The sequence below is a fragment of the Caenorhabditis elegans genome, chromosome V (genome assembly GCF_000002985.6).
Source record: "Caenorhabditis elegans chromosome V".
In the NCBI taxonomy this organism is placed as follows: domain Eukaryota; kingdom Metazoa; phylum Nematoda; class Chromadorea; order Rhabditida; family Rhabditidae; genus Caenorhabditis; species Caenorhabditis elegans.
Genome location: NC_003283.11, coordinates 4,274,120 through 4,300,538, shown reverse-complemented (window position 1 = coordinate 4,300,538; position 26,419 = coordinate 4,274,120). Strand labels below are relative to the sequence as shown.

At 34.5% G+C, this 26,419-nt stretch overlaps 8 protein-coding genes and 1 pseudogene across 12 annotated transcripts; 8 read left to right on the top strand and 1 right to left on the bottom strand.

Moving 5' to 3' along the window:
• Positions 1-697: 697 nt before the first annotated feature.
• ZC132.3 (Serpentine Receptor, class Z) lies at positions 698-2,013 on the top strand. Its single transcript, NM_001330850.2, has 4 exons — positions 698-913; positions 965-1,363; positions 1,575-1,769; positions 1,816-2,013. The coding sequence occupies exons 1-4, from the start codon at positions 722-724 to the stop codon at positions 1,978-1,980; spliced, it is 951 nt and encodes a 316-aa protein (NP_001317754.1). The 5' UTR covers positions 698-721; the 3' UTR covers positions 1,981-2,013.
• Positions 1,860-3,857, top strand: ZC132.11 (Serpentine Receptor, class Z). The gene is made up of 5 exons (NM_001269106.4): positions 1,860-1,976; positions 2,354-2,644; positions 2,693-3,091; positions 3,399-3,593; positions 3,641-3,857. The coding sequence occupies exons 2-5, from the start codon at positions 2,450-2,452 to the stop codon at positions 3,764-3,766; spliced, it is 915 nt and encodes a 304-aa protein (NP_001256035.2). The 5' UTR covers positions 1,860-1,976; positions 2,354-2,449; the 3' UTR covers positions 3,767-3,857.
• Positions 3,858-4,518: 661 nt separating this feature from the next.
• On the top strand, positions 4,519-6,383 carry F47D2.11 (Serpentine Receptor, class Z; the record flags this gene model as incomplete). Its single annotated transcript, NM_001330849.1, has 5 exons — positions 4,519-4,707; positions 4,761-4,867; positions 5,683-6,103; positions 6,156-6,209; positions 6,258-6,383. The coding sequence occupies 5 exons, from the start codon at positions 4,519-4,521 to the stop codon at positions 6,381-6,383; spliced, it is 897 nt and encodes a 298-aa protein (NP_001317753.1).
• A 630-nt stretch (positions 6,384-7,013) lies between these two features.
• srh-194 (Serpentine Receptor, class H) lies at positions 7,014-8,703 on the top strand (the record flags this gene model as incomplete). Of its 2 annotated transcripts, NR_138496.1 has the most annotated exons (4): positions 7,029-7,186; positions 7,246-7,356; positions 7,959-8,146; positions 8,194-8,703. NR_138496.1 is itself a non-coding variant. In NM_001028775.2 (3 exons), the coding sequence occupies exons 1-3, from the start codon at positions 7,029-7,031 to the stop codon at positions 8,701-8,703; spliced, it is 1,026 nt and encodes a 341-aa protein (NP_001023946.1). In that variant the 5' UTR covers positions 7,014-7,028. The 2 variants fall into 2 exon arrangements, 1 of the variants encoding a protein (NP_001023946.1); NM_001028775.2 differs by having other exon boundaries at positions 7,014-7,356.
• Positions 8,704-10,345: 1,642 nt separating this feature from the next.
• Positions 10,346-12,127, top strand: srh-193 (Serpentine Receptor, class H; the record flags this gene model as incomplete). Its single annotated transcript, NM_071782.2, has 3 exons — positions 10,346-10,673; positions 11,386-11,576; positions 11,615-12,127. 3 exons carry the CDS (start codon positions 10,346-10,348, stop codon positions 12,125-12,127), a joined length of 1,032 nt encoding a protein of 343 aa, NP_504183.2.
• A 1,208-nt stretch (positions 12,128-13,335) lies between these two features.
• srt-19 (Serpentine Receptor, class T) lies at positions 13,336-15,502 on the bottom strand (the record flags this gene model as incomplete). 2 transcript variants are annotated; one of them, NM_071781.3, is made up of 5 exons in its annotated part: positions 15,300-15,502; positions 13,901-14,326; positions 13,706-13,843; positions 13,518-13,647; positions 13,336-13,469 (listed from the first exon to the last, which is right to left on the bottom strand). In NM_071781.3, the coding sequence occupies exons 1-5, from the start codon at positions 15,474-15,476 to the stop codon at positions 13,336-13,338; spliced, it is 1,005 nt and encodes a 334-aa protein (NP_504182.2). In that variant the 5' UTR covers positions 15,477-15,502. The 2 variants fall into 2 exon arrangements, 1 of the variants encoding a protein (NP_504182.2); NR_138497.1 differs by lacking the exons at positions 13,706-13,843; positions 13,901-14,326; positions 15,300-15,502 and having other exon boundaries at positions 13,518-13,569.
• A 1,438-nt stretch (positions 15,503-16,940) lies between these two features.
• On the top strand, positions 16,941-17,864 carry F47D2.12 (annotated as a pseudogene). The gene is made up of 3 exons: positions 16,941-16,954; positions 17,127-17,217; positions 17,265-17,864. Coding segments are annotated over exons 1-3 (705 nt in total).
• Positions 17,865-18,739: 875 nt separating this feature from the next.
• srt-37 (Serpentine Receptor, class T) lies at positions 18,740-20,691 on the top strand (the record flags this gene model as incomplete). The annotated part of the gene is made up of 4 exons (NM_001330848.1): positions 18,740-18,795; positions 19,296-19,386; positions 19,433-19,999; positions 20,422-20,691. The coding sequence occupies 4 exons, from the start codon at positions 18,740-18,742 to the stop codon at positions 20,689-20,691; spliced, it is 984 nt and encodes a 327-aa protein (NP_001317752.1).
• Positions 20,692-21,703: 1,012 nt separating this feature from the next.
• On the top strand, positions 21,704-24,564 carry srt-20 (Serpentine Receptor, class T; the record flags this gene model as incomplete). 2 transcript variants are annotated; one of them, NM_071779.3, is made up of 5 exons in its annotated part: positions 21,704-22,024; positions 23,515-23,940; positions 23,998-24,141; positions 24,194-24,323; positions 24,372-24,564. In NM_071779.3, the coding sequence occupies 5 exons, from the start codon at positions 21,848-21,850 to the stop codon at positions 24,503-24,505; spliced, it is 1,011 nt and encodes a 336-aa protein (NP_504180.2). The 2 variants fall into 2 exon arrangements, with proteins under 2 accessions (NP_504180.2, NP_001317820.1); NM_001330847.1 differs by having other exon boundaries at positions 21,848-22,024; positions 23,998-24,135; positions 24,372-24,505.
• Between the last annotated feature and the right edge of the window lie 1,855 nt (positions 24,565-26,419).

The following is a 26,419-nucleotide window of genomic DNA, read 5'->3' as shown; positions in this document are numbered from 1 at the left end:
AAAAAAAGTATACCGTTAAACCGTTTTTCTTGTCTACTCAAAAAAAAAGTGCGATCTATGAACCCCAGATTTTTGGATTTTTGAACGCCGCGATTTGTAGCATTAAACGGTTTTTGATTTAAAATTTTGAAAAAAAAACACAATTTCTCGAAAATGTGAAAAACTGCAATTTGCCATAAATTTATCTATTTTTTATTCGTAAAAAAATGAAAATATACATTTGAAAAAATAAAAACAATGAGAGGTTTGAATAAACTTGAATAAATCTTGAAAAAAGACAGTTTGCCTCCTAGCTTCGACCCAACGTGAAGAATTGCTAAAAATTTATCAAATCCACTTTTAAAAAATCAGACAAATACGAAAAATCTGAAAAATTGCTTTCAACTAAAATAATAAATTACGCAATCCTCATTGGCGCTGCTTTCAAAAACTTTAAAACAGTTTTCCCAACTCGCTCACACATTTCATCACTGGAAGCCATGCTCGCTGAAATCAAGACAACTTATAATGCTTTTTTTAAGATCAAAAGTAACACCCACGCAAGATAGAAATAGACAACTGTGATTTCTGCCGACTTCCTCTTTAAAGCATCAAACTAGACAACACCCTTGTGAACTTTTCAGAGCGCGTGAAAATGTTGCTATGGAAACCTTATCACAAATTGCGGGGCTGTGTGGAGTATAAAACTAGTTGTTCGGAAACCAAAATGTGTTAGAAAAAAATGGTTCGGGAGAAGATCAAACTGAGCATTTTTCCGTATTCTCTATCAGTAGACAAATTTGTGGATTTTATCGGAAATGTCAGCCATGTTGAATTTCTTGGAATTTTCTTGGGCTTGTTGGTAGTTTTTTATGGATTGATCCTAATCATCCACATGATTTTCTCCAAAAAATCCGAATGTGAGGAAGACCAAGTAAGTTGTTGTATCATAGTTTGCATACAATAATTCCAATTTTCAATTCAGAGTTCTTTGAAACCTCTGCTTTCGATTTATCGTACCATTACCAAGAGAATTTTCACAGTTGTTCATGGAATCACTCTGGTAAACGGATTATCTCATTTTTTCAATGTCGGTTGGCTTGTAACAGTGTTGTGGTACCCCATGTGGATTGCTCTTTACTCTATTAAAGTTTTCACTGAAATGTACTTAATCGTCATTTCCTTCTTCTCAATTTCAAGATGCTTCGTATTTTTCTCACTGGCAAAACCAAGTGTAGAGCTTACGCAAGACTGTGTCAAGGCTGGAATTCGATTTGTTCTGGGTATACTTGTTCTCAAGGACCTTGTTTTGTATGTTTCGTTGATTATTGTTTCCGAGGCTGAGAAGTTTGAGAAAATTGGAACCATCATTGACTATTACTGTGTAAGTTAAAGTCAACGTACCTTCAGCGAGGAAGTTGTTTAAAACATCTTCTATAGCGCTAAAGTATTCAATTAACAATTGCTTTTCAATTGTTCGAACCTTTTGCAATTCTCGAAATTACTCAAAGAGTCCGCATTTTTGGAACATTTGGCAATATACCTGTAAACTTCAGATCTTCAAACTCCAATGTTTAAAATACCAATATTTATAGGGAATCTATCTGTTCTGTCAGCTTCTTCTATTTGTCGCTGGCCTTTCCCAGCTCCCAATTATGCGTGAAAAATCGAAGGCTGAAATCCCACATCAAGAGAAACTAATTTACTCCCACACTTTTGCAATCGCAATTTTGAAATTGGTTCTCATCATTTCTCTATTTGTTTCGGGAAGTTTTATAAATTATGAGATTGTAAGTACTTTTGATAAGTTTTCAAGTTTTATTTTCTCTTATTTAGATCATGTCAATCTTTGTGACCTCCGATTTGTTTTTGGTCCCAACTGTGGTTCTTATTTTTGAAGTGTTCTGTCGTCCTAAGCAAGTCGTCTTTCCGGAAGTGCAAATGACTTATTCAAACAAGAAACCAATGAGCTGGGAAAATTCGGATCCATTTTCCAAGTAATTTATTTTGATGAATAAAGTGGATTTCTGTTAATTTTGTAGCCCAACATGACCGAGTATGTATTTAAAAATATATGATTCTTTAAAAAAAATGTGGACGAATGGAGAAGTTTTCAAACTCGAAAATGACGAATTATCTAATTTCCGAAAAATTTGAGCTCTCAGTTTTTTGTTTTCATTTTTGAAGTTGAAAAGTTTGGGTTTCGAGAATTGTGAGTTCACCAAAAACCACTCCCTACAGTAGAAATCAGTTTTTTGCTTGTTTAAAGTTTTTTTTTCAATATCGAATTTTCAACACAAAATAGAAATTGATGCTTTCTGCAAACTTTCTCTTCAAAGCATCAAACTAAACAACACCCTTGTGAACTTTTCAGAGCGCGTGAAAATGTTGCTATGGAAACCTTCTCACAAATTGCGGGGCTGTGTGGAGTATAAAACTAGTTGCTCGGAAGCCAAAATGTGTTAGAAAAATGGTTCAGGAGCAGATGATCAAACTGAACATTTTTCCGTATTCTCTATCATTTGACAAATTTGTGGAGTTTATTGGAAATGTTAGTGATGTTAAATATCTCGGAATTTCCTTTGGCACGTTGGTAGCTTTTTATGGACTGGCGCTGATCATCCACATGATTTTCTCCAAAAAATCCGATTTTGTGGAAGATCAAGTAAGTTTTTATAGATTGCATAAATTATTTCTAATTTTTACAATTCAGAGTTTTTTGACCCCATTAATTTCAAAATACCGCAACATCACCAAGAGAATTGTCACGGTTGTCAATGGAATCGCTCTGGTAAACGGATTATCTCATTTTTTCAATGTCGGTTGGCTTGTAACAGTGTTGTGGTACCCCATGTGGATTGCTCTTTACTCTATTAAAGTTTTCACTGAAATGTACTTAATCGTCATTTCCTTCTTCTCAATTTCAAGATGCTTCGTATTTTTCTCACTGGCAAAACCAAGTGTAGAGCTTACGCAAGACTGTGTCAAGGCTGGAATTCGATTTGTTCTGGGTATACTTGTTCTCAAGGACCTTGTTTTGTATGTTTCGTTGATTATTGTTTCCGAGGCTGAGAAGTTTGAGAAAATTGGGACAATCTTTGACTACTACTGTGTAAGTTAAAGCCAAAGTACCTTCAGCAAGGAAGTTGCTCAAAAAATTTATTATTATTATTATAAATTATAACCTAGTGGGAGCACCACCAAGCAGTGTACCTGACTCCAAGATCCGCAGTGCATAGCACTTGAAGAACGGATCGTCCTTTAATCCTTTTTTTAAAAATATTTAATTAACAATTGCGTTCAAATTTTTCGAGACTTTTGAAATTTTCGAAATTAATCAAAGGGTCCGCATAATTTAGAAAACTTGGCAATCTACCAAAACTCAGATTGATTATAACAACAAAAAAATATTTTTACAGGGAATCTATCTTTTCTGTCAGCTTTTCCTATGTGTCGCTGGCCTTTCCCAGCTTCCGATCATGTGTGAAAAATCTATAATTGAACTGACACACCACGAAAAACAAATTTACTCCCAAACTTTTGCAATCGCAATTTTGAAATTGGTTCTCCTCTTCTGCCTATTCGTTGCCGGAAACTTCATAAATTATGAGATTGTAAGTTCTTTCTTAACTTTTTAAATTTCAACTTTTTTCTCATTCAGATCATCTCAATGTTTGTGACGTCCGATTTATTCTTGGTCCCATCGATGGTTCTCATATTCGAAGTGTTCTGTCGTCCTAAGCATGTCGAGTTTCAGGAAGTGGAAATGACTCACCAAGAGGCCTGAAGCCGATCCATTTTCCAAATAATTTTTTTTTCATGAATAAATTGAATTTATGTTAATTTTTCATTAGTTTTCGTTAAAAAAAGTGTCCTGTCAATACATAAAGCCATGATAACATATTTTTTAATGATCCATTTTTTGCACTAATCAGTTTGTATATAGAAGGTGATTTGGTCAATACACTTAATTGTCCAACATGCCCAAAAATCATAACAAAAATTCCAAACTTTCTTTGATTTTTCAAATTAAAAAAAAGAAAATTTTTTGAAACATTTTATTATGAAATCCGGTACTTTAAGCAGTGAGTAAATTTTTTATAGAATTATCATACTGACAGTACGACTATACTTAACAGAAATGGGACACTCTGGCTACCCGTTTGCCAATCCGACATCTCAATATAGTGATTCTGGAGGAAACTATGCTAGTTGAACTTCTATAAAAATATACTGTATGTAAAATTAATAGAAATGACAAATTCAAAATATACCGGAATGAAAATGAAGAGGCGCCGAGTATTTTACTTGCTGGGATACTGTACTTTTTATCGAAAATTATATGGAGTTTCACTTGATAACCTTTTGTGATATCCAAATTGCATGTTTCAATTTTCATGAAATCACGAGAAATAATTGGGGACATTGGCAAAATTTTGAAAGTTCTTAGTTCTTTGAGAGACTGTGTATAAAAGGTGAAAACTTTGTTGACAGATTTCATTTCAGAATTTCAAAGAGGCTTTTCATAAATATCCAAATATGGTAAAGCTCCGAGTAACCACTGAAGCTCCTGTCGAGGAATTACTGGACTTACTATTGGATCTGAAGAACAACTTAATTGTGCTTGCCGCATCTGGATTATTGGTAGCCGTTTTATTTCTGTGCATGGTTGTGGCTTATCCGTTTTACTTGAGGTCGTTCAAAAATAATCTAGTATTTTACGGAAAGGTCAGTGTTTTCATTTTCAGCAGTTCAAAAAGACTGTAATAATTACTATTAAGAGCACTCTTCTTCCAATTATAACATTTGAGTATCGAACTATCAAATACAACTATTTTGTGTTTTTTGTTTTGGTGGGATTATTATTCACTACTCGATCATATCCTTCGTAGGTGTAATAATTGAATTTCTGTTTGATTTTCAAACTAAATTGGGAATATTTTATTTAGAACCTGCATTAATATTTTGAAATAGTTGAAGAAACTCTTCTAATGTTTCACTAAGAAAATTAGTTAGAAAGTGTGTTCTGCCTTAAATGACAGAAAATAGACGCTAATAATCGAAAATGAAATTTATAAAAATTTATAAAATTCTTCTGAATTTTTTCCAATTTTTTAAATTTTGCAGAAATAAAAAAACGTATTTTTCGATATTTTCGGGTTTTCTGGCAAAATTTTCCAGTTTTTTCTTAATTTTCTCTTCTGAAAAACTGCCTGTCAAGTGTTCAAACAACTTTTCGTAAAGAAAACTTGATAACCCGAAAGAAATTCGCGGAAATTTATTTACATTTTTTTGTGGGAAAAGATCAGAAAAAACTAAGGACCGATGTTTCAAATCAAGTCTTGAAACAAAAATCAAGAAAAACCGATAAACAGTCAGAAAACGCGAAAATATCAAAAATGACGTCACTTCGAGCGTTTCTTTGATTTTTGCAAAATTGAAATAAATCATCAAAAAATTTTTAATTTTCAAAGATATTTTTTGAACATTAATAACAGTATATTTTATGTCATTTAAAGCAAAAAATTAACACTACTCTTTAATTTTCTTTGAGTTTTTACTGTGAATTATTATAGCAGCATCGGAGAGCTGCCTTGTGGTCAAAAAAATAATATTTTCACTTGGCGCTCCTTCATTTTTAAAGAGTTCTCCGCGATCTCCAGAACACGCGCCAAAATTACGCCCACACATTTGGTTTTCTAGGTTTGCATTCTATATTATGACAATATCGAACATTTACGCTCTCGTCAATCACCTCTCTACTTCTATCTATGAAATTGCAATTTCCATAGTGACGATCCACCGATTCATCAATTTTCGACAGAAAATGGAACTACGTCGGGATCTTACACTGAAGAATGTGACGATTTTGTTGTTTTTGATAATTCTGAGTGTTTTGGTGAGGGAGTCGAGTTTCGTAGTTTGGATGGCTTTTGCTTTACTGGAATCTCACCACATGTTGCTTGAACAAACGCTCAATTATTATTATGTCACATTTTTTGTTTTTCAACTCCTTCTTTTCACTGCACTGATTGTCCAATTTACAATGACATCTGATGGTCAAAATACACACGCGGATATTCAAATTGTTCGCCAAGTAAAGATTATAGGATTCATTAAACTTGTTAGTTTGGATATTATATGTGTTTTTATTCTAAATTTGAATTTCTTTTCAGATTATTCTCATCGTGTTTGTGATCAGTACGCTTACATCATTTGCATCTACTATGGTAGAAATTTTCATAAATATAATAAAACGAAAAAGTATTACTTTTAAGATTGGCTCAATATTTGTGAGTATCGATTTCTTCCTTGTTCCAGTGGTTGTCATGTGGACGGAAATCAAAGCGAACCCGGGTGTTATTCAGATTTTTGCAATTAACAACAAATTGTCGAATGTTTAATTCATTTTACCAAAACAATAAAAAAAAGCAAGAAAGCAAAATAAAACATTTTCACGGATTCTGTTTATGTTATTGCAAGTTTTTTTGTCGAAATCAGAGATTTGCGGCAAATTTGCCGAACTTGCCGTTCGCCGATCTCGTTACTCAAAAAATTATTGATTTTATCTCCAAAAATTTAGTAAAATGACACAAAATTGAGTAATTTTAATGTTTAAGCAGACACACTACACGGAAATTATTCAGAAACCAGATTTTTTTAAAATCAGAATTCATTAGTTTTGCTGCTCCAAAAAACATCATAAAGTATCAAATTTATTTAAAAAAATTAAAAAAAAAACAAAAAACAAAAAAAGAGTATAAAAAATATTTTTAAAGTTGATTTGCCAAATTTTCCGCAGCTATTTTTGCTGCCGATTTCAAAATATATCTGAAAATTAAACTCAAAGGAATAGCGCCAGTGGGGATAATGTTAAAAACCACACTGATCAAATATCATAGTATTTCTTTCTTTTAGTTTCCAGCTGCAAAAAATGTGAAAAAAATCAAGATAAAGACCTGGCGCTTTTAAACATCAAAAAATTCAGCTGTTTTCTTATGTTACTGGAAAAATGAGTAAATCATAAATTTCTCAATAAATGAACTACCATGAATTTCTCATGTGTTGCAGAATTCAATTATTTCGATACTCCAGAATATTTATCATTACTTATGCACATTGTTACTATAGTATCAATTCCAATTCATTGTCTTGGCCTTTATTGTATTATTTACAAGACTCCTGAACGAATGAAAACAGTTAAATGGTACCTGTTCGCCTTGCATTCTTGGATTGTTGTATTTGACTATTCATTGAGTCTTTTAGCAGTTCCATTTTTGCTTATTCCGAAAGCTGCGGGGTATCCACTCGGACTGTCTAAATATACAGATATTTCTTTGGCATATCAAACAATAATTATTTTGATCCTTTTTGCGTGTAAGTTTTTTTTTGTTTTGGAGAAAACTGGAAAATATTAGAAAAGTGCAAAAGTTCCGGGAAGAAAAATCAAATTTTTCTGTTGCATATTATTTTTTGTTTGGCTCTGGATTGGAGTTGGAGTTTGATACTTTTGCACTACAGCTGGTGCCTTTATACGTCAAAAGATACTGACTTCCATGTTCCTAGAGTTAGCGAAAAAAAAAATGAAAACTCAATAAACAGTGTGTGATGAGAATAAAAATTTCCGTTTTTTTAAACTTCAGCAAAATTTGTCGATTTGCCGAAAATTTGTTAAACAGAAACCCCCGAGGGTGAAATATTTAATTCATTACAGACATACTGACTTCCATTATATCAATAATGTTTTGAAATTTGAAACTATCATCAAATGAAAACTCTTGGTTATGAACATAAACTCCCACATTTTCAAAAAATTGATATGCAACAAAAAATATATGAATTTTGACTTACAATTAGAATAAAAAATTTTGGAAAATGATTTTTTTTGGGAAAAATTAAAATCTTCGGAAAATGTTTGCTTTTTTCAAGTTTTTGCCAATTTCTGCCTCCTCCGGAATGACTCACGTAATTTTCTTCAGACATGGTAATATCCATTGTATCAATATTTGAAAATCGATTTTTCATAATTTGCACATTTTCATTTAAACACCACTGGGTATATTTGAGGCGTTTATGGTTAGCTGCTCATTACGTCATCGTAGTATTTTTAATGCTCCCTATGGTATTCCTTGTCCCTGAAGAAAATATTGCTCAGCACATTTTCGAGGTATGGGAGTTTAGTAGATCCCAACTTTCAACATTAATATTTTTCAGCAACTTCCATGTTTACCTAGCTATATTTATAATGCTCCAGTGTTTGTTTTTACTGAAGATATTACTTATCACTTTATCATATCAGTCATATTTGTTGTTCTTTGTTGTCTTGAAATTAGCGTATTTGTTGGATATCTTGCCTCAAACAGCTTGGAGCAATTGAAGCAAAAACGGATGTCCCCGAAAACATTTCAACTTCAGAAAAAGTTTTTTATAGTCCTAGTCATTCAAATGTCAATTCCGTTGATATGTTTTCTATTTCCACTTATTTCTGCAGCACTGTCAGTTTTACTCAATTATTACAACCAGGGAATGATTAATACTGGACTTATAATAGCTTCATTGCATGGAATTGTTTCAACAGTCACTATGCTTCTACTTCATAGACCATATCGGAGAGCAGTGAAAGCAATTTTCTATAAATCTGAAATGAGCAACCAGACGGAAGATTCACAAAGTCGGGCTTTCAAGCTACGGCATTTTAAGACCTATAAGACAGCTATCGCTTAGATTACCGCCGTTTAGGCTGTATTTTTTGTTGAATCTTAACATTTGAAGTTTATTTGAGAATTAATAAACGTCTGTTGTAAGCTCGAATGTTTTTTAAAAATATATTTAAAATAAGACTTTCATGTGAGAGCGACACGACTTCGGCGGCCTTCGCCGTCGCCGTTTTGTGCATTTCGACTTTTTGGAATCCAAAAAATGAATATTATGCAAACGGAATAAAAATCACCAAAAAGGACTCAGTGAAAGACCTTGGAATCTTCGTCGACGACAAGCTGAACTTCCAGAAGCACATAAACATCATTTCGAACTTAGCCCTTCTCAAATGCCGGCAGTTGCTTCGATCCTTCCGCTCAACAAATGCCAACCTTTACTTCAAATTGTACAATATTATGTGCAGCCAAAATTAAACTACGGATGTGAAATCTACAACCCGATCTCTAAAAATCTGATTAAACAACTGGAGTCGCCACTGAAGTTTTTCTCGAGAAGAGTCTTCCAACGCTGCAATCTATCATACTCATCATATGAAAACCGTCTAGCTCAGATGAACCAAAAGTCAGTTCAACACCTGCGGATTCTTCAAATATTGAGAACATATCACAACATCCTGTCTGGTGAATACCACTTTCCAAATGCCGCATCAACTGTGAGGAAGGCTCGCTCGCCCAGATATCCGTACATGATGTGCCCTTGTGGATCAATCAACGAAAGCTTCCTACTAGTCAATCTTCACCTATGGAACCGTATGGCCAAGTTACTTCCGGAGACAATGAGCCGTCAAATGTTTGCTTCACGATTAAATTCTATCCCGTTTAATTATTTTTCCCACCCAACTTGATCCCCTTAACTACTTCTGGTTTACAGGATCATTCAAATTATTCAAATCTGTTTCTCCCGGTGATTACTCTATACTTTCTGTTTTGTTAAGACGTTTTTGAATAAATATATATATAACTCCGGTGATTGCGTAGTGAAAGTTTATGTTACAGAGAAAATTAATTTTAAAAATAAAGAAGTTGATTCAGACGACAAAATTCGCTCGATGTATCCACCAAATGTGGGAAAAAAAAGAAATTTGGTTGCGGCGACTAAAGCTCGGTATTTAAATTTCTTTAATGTATTATAATTCAAAAACCATAGTTTTAGATGGCATAATTCGACGATGTTCTCGATGAAAACGGTAATGCATTAATTATGAATTTTGAAAATTGATTTTAATGACAATTTCAATGAAATACACATTTCTAAAGTTCATTTCAGAAACTGAGAAGTTTTACGCGAATTTTAACAGACGGCGTTAGTAGCGGTGTGAGGCCGACTGAAGCGCCTCACCGGAATACATATAAGACTTTCATACCAACAAAAAACCGACTTTTAACATTTTTCGGAAACAATAATTGTCAGTTTCCTTCTTCTAAAAATTCAGGAAACCTTGTTCGCGTGTTCGCTTCCGATTTGAGCGTTCGTAGTGTCAGCTTTTGCACAAAAGTTGTTCTTGACTTTTACTTTCCAGCTGCAAAAAATGTGAAACTGAAAAAATCAATAAAGAGATCTGATGCTTTTAGACATCAAAAAATTCAGCTGTTTTCTTATGTTACTGGAAAAATGAGTAAATCATAAATTTCTCAATAAATGAACTACCATGAATTTCTCATGTGTTGCAGAATTCAATTATTTCGATACTCCAGAATATTTATCATTACTTATGCACATTGTTACTATAGTATCAATTCCAATTCATTGTCTTGGCCTTTATTGTATTATTTACAAGACTCCTGAACGAATGAAAACAGTTAAATGGTACCTGTTCGCCTTGCATTCTTGGATTGTTGTATTTGACTATTCGTTGAGTCTTTTAACAGTTCCGTTTTTGCTCATTCCGAAAGGCGCGGGATATCCTCTTGGTGTATCACAATATACAGACGTCCCTTTAGTTTATCAAACAATAATTATGATGTCCCTATTTGCGTGTAAGTTTTTGGGTTCGAGATAACTGGAAAACTTTAAGAGCAATAAAAAAAGACTTATGAAACAAAATGAAAAAAATTTAGAAAAAAGTTTGAAAAGTTTTACTAGGATATTTTGGCACCACTGGAGACAGTTTCCCTATAATTTTTTTCGTTGCGTGTAAATTATTTTAAAATGTGGGAATGTTTGTTTTGAATCATGATTTTTCATTAGGAGTTTTAAAAATATTTGATCGCCCAATGTTCCTTACTATTAGCTCGGATCCACTTTTTCGTTTTTATCAGGCTTTAGATGATGATTGAAAAAGTAATTTTATTTTCAGCTTTTGAGAGTTTCTCAGACTTAATATTTTTAAAATTGACTGTTTGGAATGTTGAAAAACTTTTTACAAGGTAACTGTCAGATACCTAGTACCTAGTATGAGATCTATTCCATTTAATAGACCATGTTTAGAAATGGTCACTTATGGTGGCCAAAATGTTTTGAAATTTGAAACTATCATCAAATGAAAACTCTTGGTTATGAACATAAACTCCCACATTATCAAAAAATTGATATGCAACAAAAAATATATGAATTTTGACTTACAATTAGAATAAAAAATTTTGGAAAATGATTTTTTTTGGGAAAAATTAAAATCTTCGGAAAATGTTTGCTTTTTTCAAGTTTTTGCCAATTTCTGCCTCCTCCGGAATGACTCACGTAATTTTTCAGACATGGTAATATCCATTGTATCAATATTTGAAAATCGATTTTTCAACATTTGCACATTTTCATTCAAACATCACTGGGTATTTTTGAGGCGTTTATGGCTAGCTGCTCACTACATTATAGTGGTCTTGTTTATGATCCCCATGGTGTTTTTAGTTCCTGAACAAACTATTGCTGTCCAGCACACTTTTGAGGTATGGGCAATTTTTCACAAGGTGTTATCTTATTCCAGCAACTTCCATGTTTACCTAACTACATCTATAATGCTCCAGTGTTCGTTTTGAGTGAAGATATTACTTATCACTTTATCATATCAGTCATATTTGTTGTTCTTTGTTGTATTGAAATTAGCGTATTTGTTGGATATCTTGCCTCAAACAGCTTGGAGCAATTGAAGCAAAAACGGATGTCCCCGAAAACATTTCAACTTCAGAAAAAGTTTTTTATAGTCCTAGTCATTCAAATGTCAATTCCATTGATATGTTTTCTATTTCCACTTATTTCTGCAGCACTGTCAGTTTTACTCAATTATTACAACCAGGGAATGATTAATACTGGACTTATAATAGCTTCATGGCATGGAATTGTTTCAACAATATCGATGCTCATACTTCATAGACCATATCGGAGAGCAGTGAAAGCTCTTTTTTATAAATCTGAAATGAGCAACCAGGTGGAAGTTTCACAAAGTCGGTTTACGAACTTGCGATCTTCCAAAACCTCCATTGCAGTTGTTACCGTTTAGGCTTGGTGAAGGTTTAAACTTGACATTTTCTTGAAAAATAAATAATTATTATTAAGCGATTGTTTCTATTCAAACATTAAAAAAGCCCACTTTCACCCGCTAATTGAGATGTAGTTAGTTTTTTATGAAGAAAAACTGTTTGATTTAAAAATCCCTTTATGTGATTCCTTTTTACATAACATTTCAAATCTTTTTAAAGCTCAAAATGCTTTTGATCTTGTGAACCAAAAAGTTGCACCAAACATTTATTTTTTTCGAGCTACAACAAAGATTTCTAGCCATTCAATTACACATTGAGTCTGGTTGGTCTTTTAAAATTATAGCCGCAAATATTTTTGTTGGTCACTTAATTCTTAGAAAGTTCAAAAAATATTGAAATAAGTTTTTTTCTTTTTTCTGAATTGTTGAAATGCCAAATGATAATTGCAGGCTGATAGTTAGCAGTTCACAACAAATCTTGAGACATATCACTTTTTCAGACGGAATTTATTTTCTTTGGAAAACTATTTTTTGAATTCCCCAATAATTATTTGTGTTTAATGGTAAACACCATTTAAACAAACATCAATAAAGACTCAAGAAAAGTAATTGAAAAAAGTATTTAAAAAATTAGTAAAAATTATTTGATAGGCTTTTTTGTGTAGGTGCCTATGTGCCTACCGACCACTAGATTGACAGGTACGCGCCTAGTAGGCGGCGGGAACAAAGGCGTAGGCGGAAAAGTAGTTTAATGTATGATGGGGTAGATATTATGTGAGATACTGGCCTACCTACATCATGCCTACTTGCAAATCTGCCTGCCTGGTCGCCTATCCACTTTTGTGCCTGAATCTTGCCTTCATGCCTCCCTGCCTACTTTTTTCTGTTCTGCATGCTTTGTCTCACAGAGCCACCAGGCAACTTGATATATATAATTGAAAAAAAATTTAACAGAACTATTTGCTAATACTATTTTTTGCACATACTTTTTTTCAATATTGCTGGTCCTTATTTTGCAAACAACAATTCAAAAGCGCAGCTTGAAGTTTCATAGTGCAAGTCTAGAATAATTATTTAAAATAAATTGCTGGGTGTTGTTTAAATGTCCCTACAAAATTATAGGCTAACTTGCCAAAAACCACCAAGCTCAAATCACATCATTACTTGCTTTAAATTTTTATTTTCCAATAGTATAAATAACAATTGTTTCTAGAAAAAAACGTTCCAAATTAGGTGCTATTACTATTCATCGATAGCATAATTGAAATTCTTCTCCCATACAAATAAGCTTTCGGGCACACCATTTTCATCACTGACGTCCTTATGGTCTTGTTCAACGTCAGATACACAATGCACACGGAACCTGAGAATAAAAATAAATATTTTTTTGATTAAACTTTTGCTCACTTACCACTGCTAGTTTGCCAGGTAATCTGACTGACAAGAATCAAAAATGGCGGCGCTGCAATGAATTGCATATAAGCGTATAAGACGGAAGCGATTGTGTGGAAAATGCAGAAGAAGAAGGATTGGAGGAGGATCTGGAAATAGGACATTGATAAGAAAAAACTTCTGAAAATGATTTTAACTAGCAATAACTTTTCTCGACGAGCTTCTCTGAGCATTTGGGTCGGCAGTTCGGAAAGCGAGATATGACAAGAATCCGTAGAAGACAATTGTACAAATAGCCATGATAATGTTGTTATAAGTATGTGGCAGGTTCACATAAAACTCCGGCTTAAAAATAATATAAATTGACTTAAATAATCAAATAAAAAATCTAAATTATCTTACATTTTTTCCAACCATGGGGTCAAAGAACCAAGACATGTGGGTTGGTGTGAATATCACTGGCTTTGTAAGAATTCCGGCTCCAACTCCGTACACAAAAAACGAGAATAGGAAAAAGTAGATTTTGTTTCCCGCAAAACACTTTTTGATATTCATTTGCATGCTCAAGTCGCAGATTCTTATCACAGCCAACGTCATACTAGCAATACAGCATCCCATCCAGGATCCAAGAGCGACACCTCCAAGAGTGGCAATTAATCTAGGGTAATCGCAAAATGGAACTCCGAAGAATCCTAAGATCCCAGTGGAAATGGAGTGTATGAATATCGAGGAGATGTCGTAGATCGCAAGTACCAACATGGTTTTGTAGGCAGGGGATTTTAGAAGTGGACTAGTGACAATTGCAAAGAAGCATGGGATGTAGAGCATCTGAAAAATAAGTTCGGCTTTCAACTAACATTGTTTTCTTATTGGAGGAATTCAGTTCTTAAAATCATAGTACTACCCGAATTATAAGAAAATGAGCAGTATTTTTTTGAAAATGATATCACCAGTCTAAATGTACAATGAATATCTGATTAGTTTGAAAAAAATATTCTCAGCTTGCACAAAAGTTAAGTCAATTTGATGAGTTGTTGATATCTTATCAATATTATTCACTATCCAAAATGACTCATCTTTTTGTTTCGGAACAAAATTTCGGCTTAAAACAGGAAGAAGTAACATAAAACATAAAGCACCCAAGCTCTTGCAAATTTGACGCTCACCCCTGGCTCCCAATATAATATTCAATAAAGCACAAAAACATTGCAAACCCATCATAACATGTTTCCTAATCTTTGCTACTAACTTGAACTAGGTGCATTTTTTTCTCCTAATTTTCTCAATGCCAGTCAGAATAACATTCTGTGTGCATTGCTCTGTGATAAACATAGTATGTATGTTTGACTCTTGGTCGAGCCGGTTTGACTCATTATATTTATTTTATTGGATTACGTCTCTAGACAATACTATTTCAATCTCACTATTAGCACATATTTTTTGATTGAAAATGAATAATTTTTGATACTAAACTCAGAGAAACAAATTAGTAAACTTGCCGCTTACGACCGAACACATCGGGGGAAATGCTTCAATTGGTTTCCTATTATTAGATTTTGTGTTTCAGACAAGAGCAAACATTTCGAACATTCTGGGCGCAAAAAAGGATAAAATTTAGTTTTGTTTGTAGTTTGCAGCTCGTGCAAAATGTTTGTATTGCTTTTTTACAAAAAAAAATTTCGTAGAATGTTTGTTAGGTGTTCAAATTTTTAATTATTATTTCTCGCAAACAAAGCTGATACTCCACGAAGTTTAATATATTCAAAAATGAATAAAGTCATTTCACCTTCATTTAACTCACCAGCATCACAATTCCAGATCCCAGAAACCACATTCCCCAATACGGCCTTGGAACACTCGGCGGTCTTTTGTGAACTTCTTCCGGACATCCGTAGTAGTTCGGATCTAGCTCAAAACCATTGAGAACCATGTTGGTCAATGTAAGATTGAAGTCGGGGATAATCTTGTCCAGCACCATCGGGACAGGCAAACTGAGAAGTCTTTCAGTCGCTGTTGCTCGAAGAATGAGGGCGGGGCCTCAGTCGTTGGTGAACGGCATTTAGTTTCAATTTACGGGAATTTCTGACTTGGAGACGGAGAAAACAACAAGTGTGAAGAATTAGAAAAACAACGATTGTTTAGATCAAAGTATGTTGCATCGAACAATTTAGAACAAAATGTTGCATTGATCATGCGTCATATAAAACTTCAGAATAAATATCAGAATCGTCAGAATTGTCAGAGCAGAGGGCTGAGCCCCACCACCACACTAGTTAAAAAACGCAGTGCGATAGGTGTTGACACCCGAGACCGAATGGGAGAGTCAACCCATCGGGTGAAAACGACGTATTCCAATACGCGCGGAGGACACGGGGCAACTGTCAAGCGGCGAGTGAAGATGAGCGGTGCGATGAGGAATAACAGTACACAGTTTAGACGAATCCCAATTTATTGGTAGAATAAAAAGGAATGAGACACACAGGATAGAATTAGGTAAAGATCCCGGGTCAATCCATCGTCGGTTGGCGACCGGCGATGCGTCTTGGCGAAGTCGATGCGAATGAATGAACTGGCCTAAAAGGGCGAGGCAATTATTGTGTGGATTTGCGGGCAACGATGCTCCGGAGTAACGCGAGTGTACAACGGAGCGCGCTTGCACACGTAAACACACATATTGGCGGTAATTCAAATGGGAATTATTAAGAGCAATCGTTAATGAACGAAATAGGATTATTGAGTGAATGGAACAGGCTGATCATGATTGGTGGCGAGTGGGTGAGCCAGACCAGTCATGCATCAGCAAAGTTGGGACGAATGGGCTCAAAGGAGCCCAAGTCACAACAATAGGTAGTTGTTTGGCACCCCCGACATTTTCGGGGTTCCGCCGGCCTCACGTCATTAGCCACCATGACCCACCGTGTAGTGCAGTGTGGAACCCTGAAAGTATCGGCCGCTGCTAAAAAACTACCTATCGCACTGTATACTTCCCTGCGGGGATAGGGCTCACAGGGTGGATTGTAGGCATGGGATTGAGTATCTGAATTAGACTATTTGCGGTAATGTTATGGTTCAAAACAAGGAACAAACTTTTTGAGTTTATGAAGCTTATTTTAGTATTCTTGTGAACTTTGTGCATACACGAGAATGCAGGTTTACAGGTGAAAATGTGTTAATTTGTGATAATAACTTTTTCTCAAACCCCAACTTTTCAGTGCAATATGATGACTTTCTGGGAAATATTTACCTGACTAGGCTCTTATTTTTCATTAGTTTTTGATTGTAACTTCATAAAACAACGTAACAAGTATTCTCCTGGCAATTAATTTTCTATAAGTTTCGGTGCTACATTTTTCATTATTACTTTTACCTCTATCTGTTTTTTGCTGATATTCCTGTAGTCATGGATAATATTTTGAAATACGGATCGATTGATAATATCCCGATGTATAATTGCAGGTGAGTTTAGTGATTTTTCAAACATTTAGTTAGAAAATAATTCCAATAGATTGGAAAATATTTTTGGGGCAAATATACTACTCAAGTACCAAAAATACAAAAGCTATACACTTTGATTGAAAAATCCAAAAATCCAACAGATAGAGTCTGCGCACACATGTACATTTTTTAGCGCTAGGACTCCAGATCAATGGACCCTTGAAACTGGGGAACCTCCACCAATAATTGGTCCCCTACAAGTTGCGTATGGAATTATCGTATTGGTAACCTGAGTCTAGTTAGCACTTGATAAAACAATTTCCACATTTAGATATTTTACATTCCGATTGCATTAATCATGCTCGAGAAGGAAAATTATAAATTGACATCGTTTAAAATTATGTTCCGATTGGCACTTGCTGACATTATTGTCATTGCCATAAACTCCATACTTACGGGAATTCTAGCTTTCAAAGGAGCAGTGTATTGCACATATCCAACTTTAATATAATATCCAACTTTAATACCGACTTTAATATCTGGCTCAATTGCCATGAGCCTCTGGTGTCTGTCTTGTTTGACATCATTAATTCTTGTTTGCAATCGGCTTCTGATTTTCTTCAAACCAAAAATTGAAGCATTACTATTTGAAGGGAAAAAAACGTTTATTATTCTGGGGTTTTCACTTGTCTATGGTGGTTATTTCCTGTTCACCACACCTCATGTCTACAATTCTAAACGCCTTGCATGGTTTTTCGATCCGATGATTTTTCCTAATAGGATACATGATTATGATAATACTTCACATGCTATCAATAATTTTTCAATTGTGGCAATTACATGCGTTATGTACATCCCATTTTATAAAATTGTCAGACAAAATCTCAACGACGCTCAATCACTGTCAAAGCTTCAAAATGTGGTAAGTTAAAAAAAAATTAATATTGGATTTGCGATTTTGTTTTAAAAAATTATAGAAAATTTAAATTATAGAAAAAGCCTGAAATAATTGAATAAAACCATAACAATTTTTTTTGGAAACTTCTCGTTTTTTAAAAATTATTTTCGAAGTGAGTTTTTCGATTTTTATATTTTTGCCTTTTTTGCCGTGTTTTTTTGAAGCTTTTTGTTGCAGAGATATTTTTCGAAAATAATTTTAATTGGCCTAAAAGTTTTTGAAATTCTAAAATTAAAATTTTCACTTCAAAAATAAAGATTTTTTGCGACGAAGTACTTCAAAATTTTACAAGCACATAAATTCAGCCGTTTCTTTTATGTGTGTGAAGTTAGAAGTTCGAAAAATCGAGAAAAATTTAAATTTTGTAGTTATATTTGACCGATAATTTCCTATAATTTGAAAAATATTCCAAAAACCATACATTCTTCTCCCAGAAACTCCAAGTTTAGTATTTGGAAACTTTTTCAGCCAAATGACACAACTGTTTTCTTGAAATTTCAGTCTGAAAATTGATTATGTATTTCAGCTAAATTTTTTGTTAAATTTGTTCTATTATGTTTCGTGCCAGGCACCGTATCCGAAAAAGAGAAAAGCAGAATGTTTAGTGTTCTGTTGGCTAGACATTGTCAAAAATCAGACAACACCAAGACATTTTGAGAAATGAAAATTTTGACTCACATGAGAATGTGTTCATTTTCTCATTACAACACAACTTTTTAGTGTAGATTTTCTGAAAATTAATTTTCTTTGTAATTCTTCGAAATCTCGTGAGATCAGTATTTATACACAACTAGTAGAGACGTTTTTGCTGTTTTCTTAAATTTCAAATTGTTTTAGACCTTTGCCCGATGAACCACATTTTGAGATATGGATCGATTGACAGAATTCCAATGTATAATTGCAGGTAAAGTTTAAATTATTCTAATTATTAATTTCAAAAATAACCGCTAGAGTAAAAATGTATTTTGGAAAATAACACTTTAGCCCAAACGATTTTTTCCGGCAAAGCGGCAAAGCGGCAAATTGCCAAAATTGAAAATTTTTGGCGAATTTCCGATTTGCCGTAATTGCCGGAATAAAGGATTTTCCGGCAAATCGGCAAAGCGACAAATTGCCAAAATTGAAATTTCCGATTTTCGTAATTGCCTAGATAATTTTTGGCAAATTGTGGTTTCTTAGATATTTTTTTTAATTCGAAAAAAAGCAAATTCTATGAAAATATCTAAAAAACCAAAAATTTTCCAAAAATGGAAACTTCTAGCAAATTGCCAAATTGCTGAAAATAAAATTTTCCAGCAAATTGGCTATTTGCCGAAAATCAAAATTTTCCGTAAACCGGCAATCCGTCAATTTGCCTAACAGCAATTGCCGCCCACTGCTGCTTTAACCCTTGCATGTTTCAAGCGCTAGGACTCCAGATCAATGGACACTTGAAACTGGGGAACCTCAACCAATTATTGGTCCCCTACAAGTTGCTTATGGAATTATCGTATTGGTATGCTCAAGTTGATACCATTGACAAAATACATTTCCTTGTTTAGACACTTTACATTCCGATTGCATTAATCATGCTTGAGAAGGAAAATTATAAACTGACATCGTTCAAAATTATGTTCCAATTGGCAATCACTGATATTATTGGTATTTCCATAAATTCCGTACTGACAGGAATATTAGCAATCCAGGGAGCTGTTTTTTGCACATATCCGACTTTCATTTATCTGTCAGGCTTATTTGTTATGTGTCTTTGGTGTTTGACATGTTTGACATCATTAATTCTTGTTTGCAATCGGCTGCTGATTTTCTTCAATCCAAATATTGAAGCACAACTATTTGAAGGAAGGAAAACGTTTATTATTCTGGGGTTTTCACTTGTCTATGGCGGTTATTTCCTGTTCACCACCCCGCATGTCTACAATTCTAAACATCTTGCGTGGTTTTTCGATCCGATGATTTTTCCCGGCAGGGCTCATGATTATGATAATTTTTCGCACGCGTTCAACAATTTCTCAATCGTCGCAATTACGTGTGTATTGTACATCCCATTTTATGAAATTGTCAGGAAAAGGCTCAAGGATGCTCACTCACATTCACGGGCTCAAAATATGGTACGTGTTCCTTGTTGAATATCGGATGTAGGTAATGTACTTAATTTTTCAAAAAAAAAATCCTCGAATTTTTCATGATTTTTTTTTGCTTTGGCAGATGTAACACGGAATTTCCGTTCGGTAAATTTTGTTAATCAGCAATATTCCGATAATTTTTTTTGGGAACGTTCCAAATTTGCCGGTTGCAGAACATTTTTAAGGGCAAATTTTTTATACGCAAAACACTTACAACTATATATTTAGAAGGACGTTTTCCTTTTTTGTTTCATAGTTTTTCTTTAACAACAATTTGTCAAAAAGTTAAAAAAAAATGTTTATGTATTTACCGAAAACTATTCGCCGCTTCTGAAATGTAACATAAAAAATCAATTAAATCTATTCGATTTTTAAAATATTTTACCTTACCTCTTTTTTTTTTCCAGAAACTCCAAGTTTTCATCCAATCTGTTCTTATATGTATTGCCACCCAAATCGCTAGTATCATTTATGTATTCATGAATTTATTCAAAGTTTCAACGTGTGTAATTCTCATTGGACATGCTCTATGGCAATTTGTTCAAGGAGCACCTGTATTCATTTACATTGGGCTCAATGAACAAATTCGCAAACGATTTTTTCAATTGCTAAGGTGCCATGGGAACGGAGTTGGGTCTTCTGTACGATTTGTAGCGAATCCGTCTGTATTTTCATGAATATTCAATAATAAAAATTTATTGTTTTATTGAATTTTAATTGTTTTTAAATTGGATAATTACACATTGAGTCTGGTTGGTCTTTTAAAATTATAGCCGCAAGTATTTTTGTTGGTCACTTGATTTTTAGGAAGTTCAAAAAATATTGAAATAAGCTTTTTTCTTTTTTCTGAATTGTTGAAATGCCATAGGATAATTGCAGACTGATAGTTAGCAGTTCACAACAAATCTTGAGACATATCACTTTTTCAGACGGAATTTATTTTCTTTGGAAAACTATTTTTTGAATTCCCCAATAATTATTTGTGTTTAATGGTAAATACCAATTTAAACAAACATCAATAAAGACTCAAGAAAAGTAATTGAAAAAAGTATTTAAAAAATTAGTAAAAATTATTTGATAGGCTTTTTTGTGTAGGTGCCTATGTGCCTACCGTCCACTAGATTGACAGGTACGCGCCTAGTAGGCGGCGGGAATGTAGTTGAACATGTGTGATGGGGTAGATTTTAAGTGAGAGAATGGCTGCCTACCTATCTACATCATGCCTACTTGCATATCTGCCTATCTGATTAGTTTGAAAAATATTCTATGCTTGCACAAAAGTTAAGTCAATTTGATGAGTTGTTGATATCTTATCAATATTATTCACTATCCAAAATGACTCATCTTTTTGTTTCGGAACAAAATTTCGGCTTAAAACAGGAAGAAGTAACATAAAACATAAAGCACCCAAGCTCTGGCAAATTTGACGCTCACCCCTGGCTCCCAATATAATATTCAATAAAGCACAAAAACATTGAAAACCCATCATAACATGTTTCCTAATCTTTGCTACTAACTTGAACTAGGTGCATTTTTTTCTCCTAATTTTCTCACTGCCAGTCTGTATAAACATTCTGTGTGCATTGCTCTGTGATAAATAAATGTATGTATGTTTGACTCTTGGTCGAGCCGGTTTGACTCATTATATTTATTTTATTGGATTACGTCTCTAGACAATCGTTGTTTTTCTAATTCTTCACACTTGTTGTTTTCTCCGTCTCCAAGTCAGAAATTCCCGTAAATTGAAACTAAATGCCGTTCACCAACGACTGAGGCCCCGCCCTCATTCTTCGAGCAACAGCGACTGAAAGACTTCTCAGTTTGCCTATCCCGATGGTGCTGGACAAGATTATCCCCGACTTCAATCTTACATTGACCAACATGGTTCTCAATGGGCTTGAGCTAGATCCGAACTACTACGGGTGTCCGGAAGAAATTCACAAAAGACCGCCAAGTGTTCCAAGGCCGTATTGGGGAATGTGGTTTCTGGGATCTGGAATTGTGATGCTGGTGAGTTGAATGAAGGTGAAATGATTTGATTCATTTTTGAATATATTAAACTTCGTGGAGTATCAGCTTTGTTTGCGAGAAATAATAATTAAAAATTTGAATACCTAACAAACGTTCTTAAAAATTCGTTTTGAACCCTCTACGAAATTATTTTTTTGAAAAAAAGCAATACAAACATTTTGCACGAACTGCAAACTATTTACAAACAAAATTAAATGTTATCCTTTTTTGCGCAAAGAATGTTCGCAATGTTTGCTCTTGTCTGAAACACAAAATCTAATAATAGGAAACCAATTGAAGCATTTCCCCCGATGTGATCGGTCGTAAGCGGCAAGTTTACTAATTTGTTTCTCTGAGTTTAGTATCAAAAATTATTCATTTTCAATCAAAAAATATGTGCTAATAGTGAGATTGAAATAGTATTGTCTAGAGACGTAATCCAATAAAATAAATATAATGAGTCAAACCGGCTCGACCAAGAGTCAAACATACATACTATGTTTATCACAGAGCAATGCACACAGAATGTTATTCTGACTGGCATTGAGAAAATTAGGAGAAAAAAATGCACCTAGTTCAAGTTAGTAGCAAAGATTAGGAAACATGTTATGATGGGTTTGCAATGTTTTTGTGCTTTATTGAATATTATATTGGGAGCCAGGGGTGAGCGTCAAATTTGCAAGAGCTTGGGTGCTTTATGTTTTATGTTACTTCTTCCTGTTTTAAGCCGAAATTTTGTTCCGAAACAAAAAAGATATCATTTTGGTACGAGTTTTACTATTTTTGTCTATTTTGAAAAATTGGTCAGAGTCAATATCAACTTTGTTCACTAGCATTTTCGACAAGAAAACTTTATCAATAGCTTTACGCCGAGCCTCTAAAGTTGATAAGTTAAATAGTTCATTACGTTGAATAGCGCTCTTATAGTCGGGGTCATCTGTTCTGATGTATTGTCCCTTTTGCCTGCTGTATAGTTTCCTAGTGAACGAGTTTTGTACGGATTCAATTGCTTTAATATCTTGTTTGTTCAACGGACTACTTACTTCAGTACCATATTCAAGTATGGGTCTTACAAAAGTTTTGTAAAGTAATGTATGGAGCCTTGTGTTTTTACTACAATAGTTCGAAAATATTTGATGGATCATAAACTTAGATTTCATTACTGATTTTTTCCAATGCATTGAAAAGCTAAGGTTTGGCTCAATTTGAAATCCTAGATCTCTGACAATAGTACTCCGAGTAATTAGACTATTTTCTATGGTATATTGGAACTCTGTAGTATTTCTACCTAGTGATATGCATACCGTTTTATCATTGTTTAATGCTAGTTTTGTCGATTTAGACCACTCTACAATTGTTTCAATGGCTTTTTGTAAGTGAACGTTATTGTTTTAGTTACTTGGTATAGCAGTGTGAAGTACTATGATTTTAAGAACTGAATTCCTCCAATAAGAAAACAATGTTAGTTGAAAGCCGAACTTATTTTTCAGATGCTCTACATCCCATGCTTCTTTGCAATTGTCACTAGTCCACTTCTAAAATCCCCTGCCTACAAAACCATGTTGGTACTTGCGATCTACGACATCTCCTCGATATTCATACACTCCATTTCCACTGGGATCTTAGGATTCTTCGGAGTTCCATTTTGCGATTACCCTAGATTAATTGCCACTCTTGGAGGTGTCGCTCTTGGATCCTGGATGGGATGCTGTATTGCTAGTATGACGTTGGCTGTGATAAGAATCTGCGACTTGAGCATGCAAATGAATATCAAAAAGTGTTTTGCGGGAAACAAAATCTACTTTTTCCTATTCTCGTTTTTTGTGTACGGAGTTGGAGCCGGAATTCTTACAAAGCCAGTGATATTCACACCAACCCACATGTCTTGGTTCTTTGACCCCATGGTTGGAAAAAATGTAAGATAATTTAGATTTTTTATTTGATTATTTAAGTCAATTTATATTATTTTTAAGCCGGAGTTTTATGTGAACCTGCCACATACTTATAACAACATTATCATGGCTATTTGTACAATTGTCTTCTACGGATTCTTGTCATATCTCGCTTTCCGAACTGCCGACCCAAATGCTCAGAGAAGCTCGTCGAGAAAAGTTATTGTTAGTTAAAATCATTTTCAGAAGTTTTTTCTTATCAATGTCCTATTTCCAGATCCTCCTCCAATCCTTCTTCTTCTGCATTTTCCACACAATCGCTTCCGTCTTATACGCTTATATGCAATTCATTGCAGCGCCGCCATTTTTGATTCTTGTCAGTCAGATTGCCTGGCAAATTAGCAGTGGTAAGTGAGCAAAAGTTTAATCAAAAAAATATTTATTTTTATTCTCAGGTTCCGTGTGCATTGTGTATCTGACGTTGAACAAGACCATAAGGACGTCAGTGATGAAAATGGTGTGCCCGAAATCTTATTTGTATGGGAGAAGAATTTCAATCATGCTATCGATGAATAGTAATAGCACCTAATTTGTATTGTATTTTATTTATTACGATTGAAATCGTGATCAAAAATAAATAGGGAATAGACATGAATAAGTTAAGGCCCAAACATCAAAGAGAGATTGATAAAAATCACAAAAATTGATAATAAACATACAGAAAATGAATTACCATCTGAAAAGTTGATTAGTTGGTACATGAATGTGCGGGTGTCAGGGAGATGAATAATATATATTTATTCGTTCACGTTTTAAAGAAATGGCAAGAAGAAGAATCAAAGGATTTAAAAAAGACAAAACACGTGAGCGATAAGATGATCAAGTAACCGTAATATAGTTTCGAGATCAAATGTGGGGAAGAAGTTTATCAAGAGGTATAGCTTATAAGTGCTGAGAAGGCTGGGCGGGAAAATTTAACCGGTAATAATAAAGCTACACTGTTCCATAGGGGAAGATACTTATGTAAAAAGCTTTTGTTGGATGTGCCACAGATACATAGTAAGTAAGGAAATCTGGGAGATCGGGCTTTTCTGACAAGAGATGAGACATCAGGGAAACGAAAATCACCGCAAATAATATAGTGGTACGTCCTGAGGATTTGTAGGATTCGTCTGTGTTGAACTGACTTGAGATTGCATTGGTTGAGACGATCATCGTAGGAGGAGTATGACATGTTTCATCTTTGAAAGATCCGTCGGGAGAAGAATTTCAGTGGTTTTTCGAGTTTTTTCGTCGAGGCGATTGAACTCGGACTGTAGACCTCGCTTCCATAATCCAAGATCGGCTGAACGTAGATGCTGTAGAGTTTGAAATAGAGGTTTGCATTTGTGGAGCGGAATGTTCTAAGTAGTTGTCTGCATTTCAGCAGTGCAGCATTAGAGACAAAATTGATGTGAGCTTTGAAGTTTAGCTTGTTGTCGACAAAAACTCCCAAATCCTTGACTGATTCCTTCTTTGCAATCCTGATTCCATTAGCAAAGTAATCCATTTTTGGGTTGTTCTTTCCGAAGTGTATGACTGCGGACTTATTTTCTGCCAGAAATAATTTCCATTTGGTGCACCAGTTTGTGACTATGTTGATTGATGTTTGAACCGATTTGCTGTTTTCTCTAAAGTTTTTGAGATCATCCGCGAAGGCGGAGATGTGTACGTCAGGTGGGAACGATTCCAACAGGTCGTTTATGTACACAAGAAAGAGGAACGGACCGCTCACCGATCCTTGCGGAACACCGGATAGGACATCAAGCTTGTTTTCCGACATGTGGCCATTGACTTTCACCAATGACGATCGGTTTCCCAAAAAAGACTTGAACCAATTGCATAGTTTTGCATCCAATCCGAATAGCTCCATTTTGCACAGCAATAGGTTATGTGGAACACTATCGAAAGCTTTTTGGAAATCAATGTAAATCATGTCGACATACTTTGATCTATCCGTCAGCGAGTTGAACACTTTTGTGCAGGAATTGAGGAGAGCCAGTGTACATGATCGGGAGTTCATGAAACCGAACTGGAATCGGGACAGTTTCAGACGCATTTGGTTTTTCAGCTTGTCCATTATGATCTTCTCAAATAGTCGTGATAGGGGATGAGTCAGCGAGATCGGTCGAAAATTGTTTGCATCCATGAAGGTCCCCTTTTTGTGCACAGGTACAATGACCGATGATTTCCAGATGTCCGGGAAGTGACCAGAGCTGTATGATTCTGTGAATATAAGAGACAGCGGAATGGTAAGTGAGTGAACACAATTCTTCACTATGTGGAAATTTAATGTTGTCCTGCGAATATCCCACTTTCGGTCTCAACGTCTTAATGATCCTGCAGATATTGACCGGTGAGAAATCGGGTTCCTCGATAGAAGGCTTCTGAGCTGGAAGTGCTGGGAATGGTTCGGAAGGAGGCGTAAAGGATTTTGAGAACACTTTTACCAATTCATCAGCGA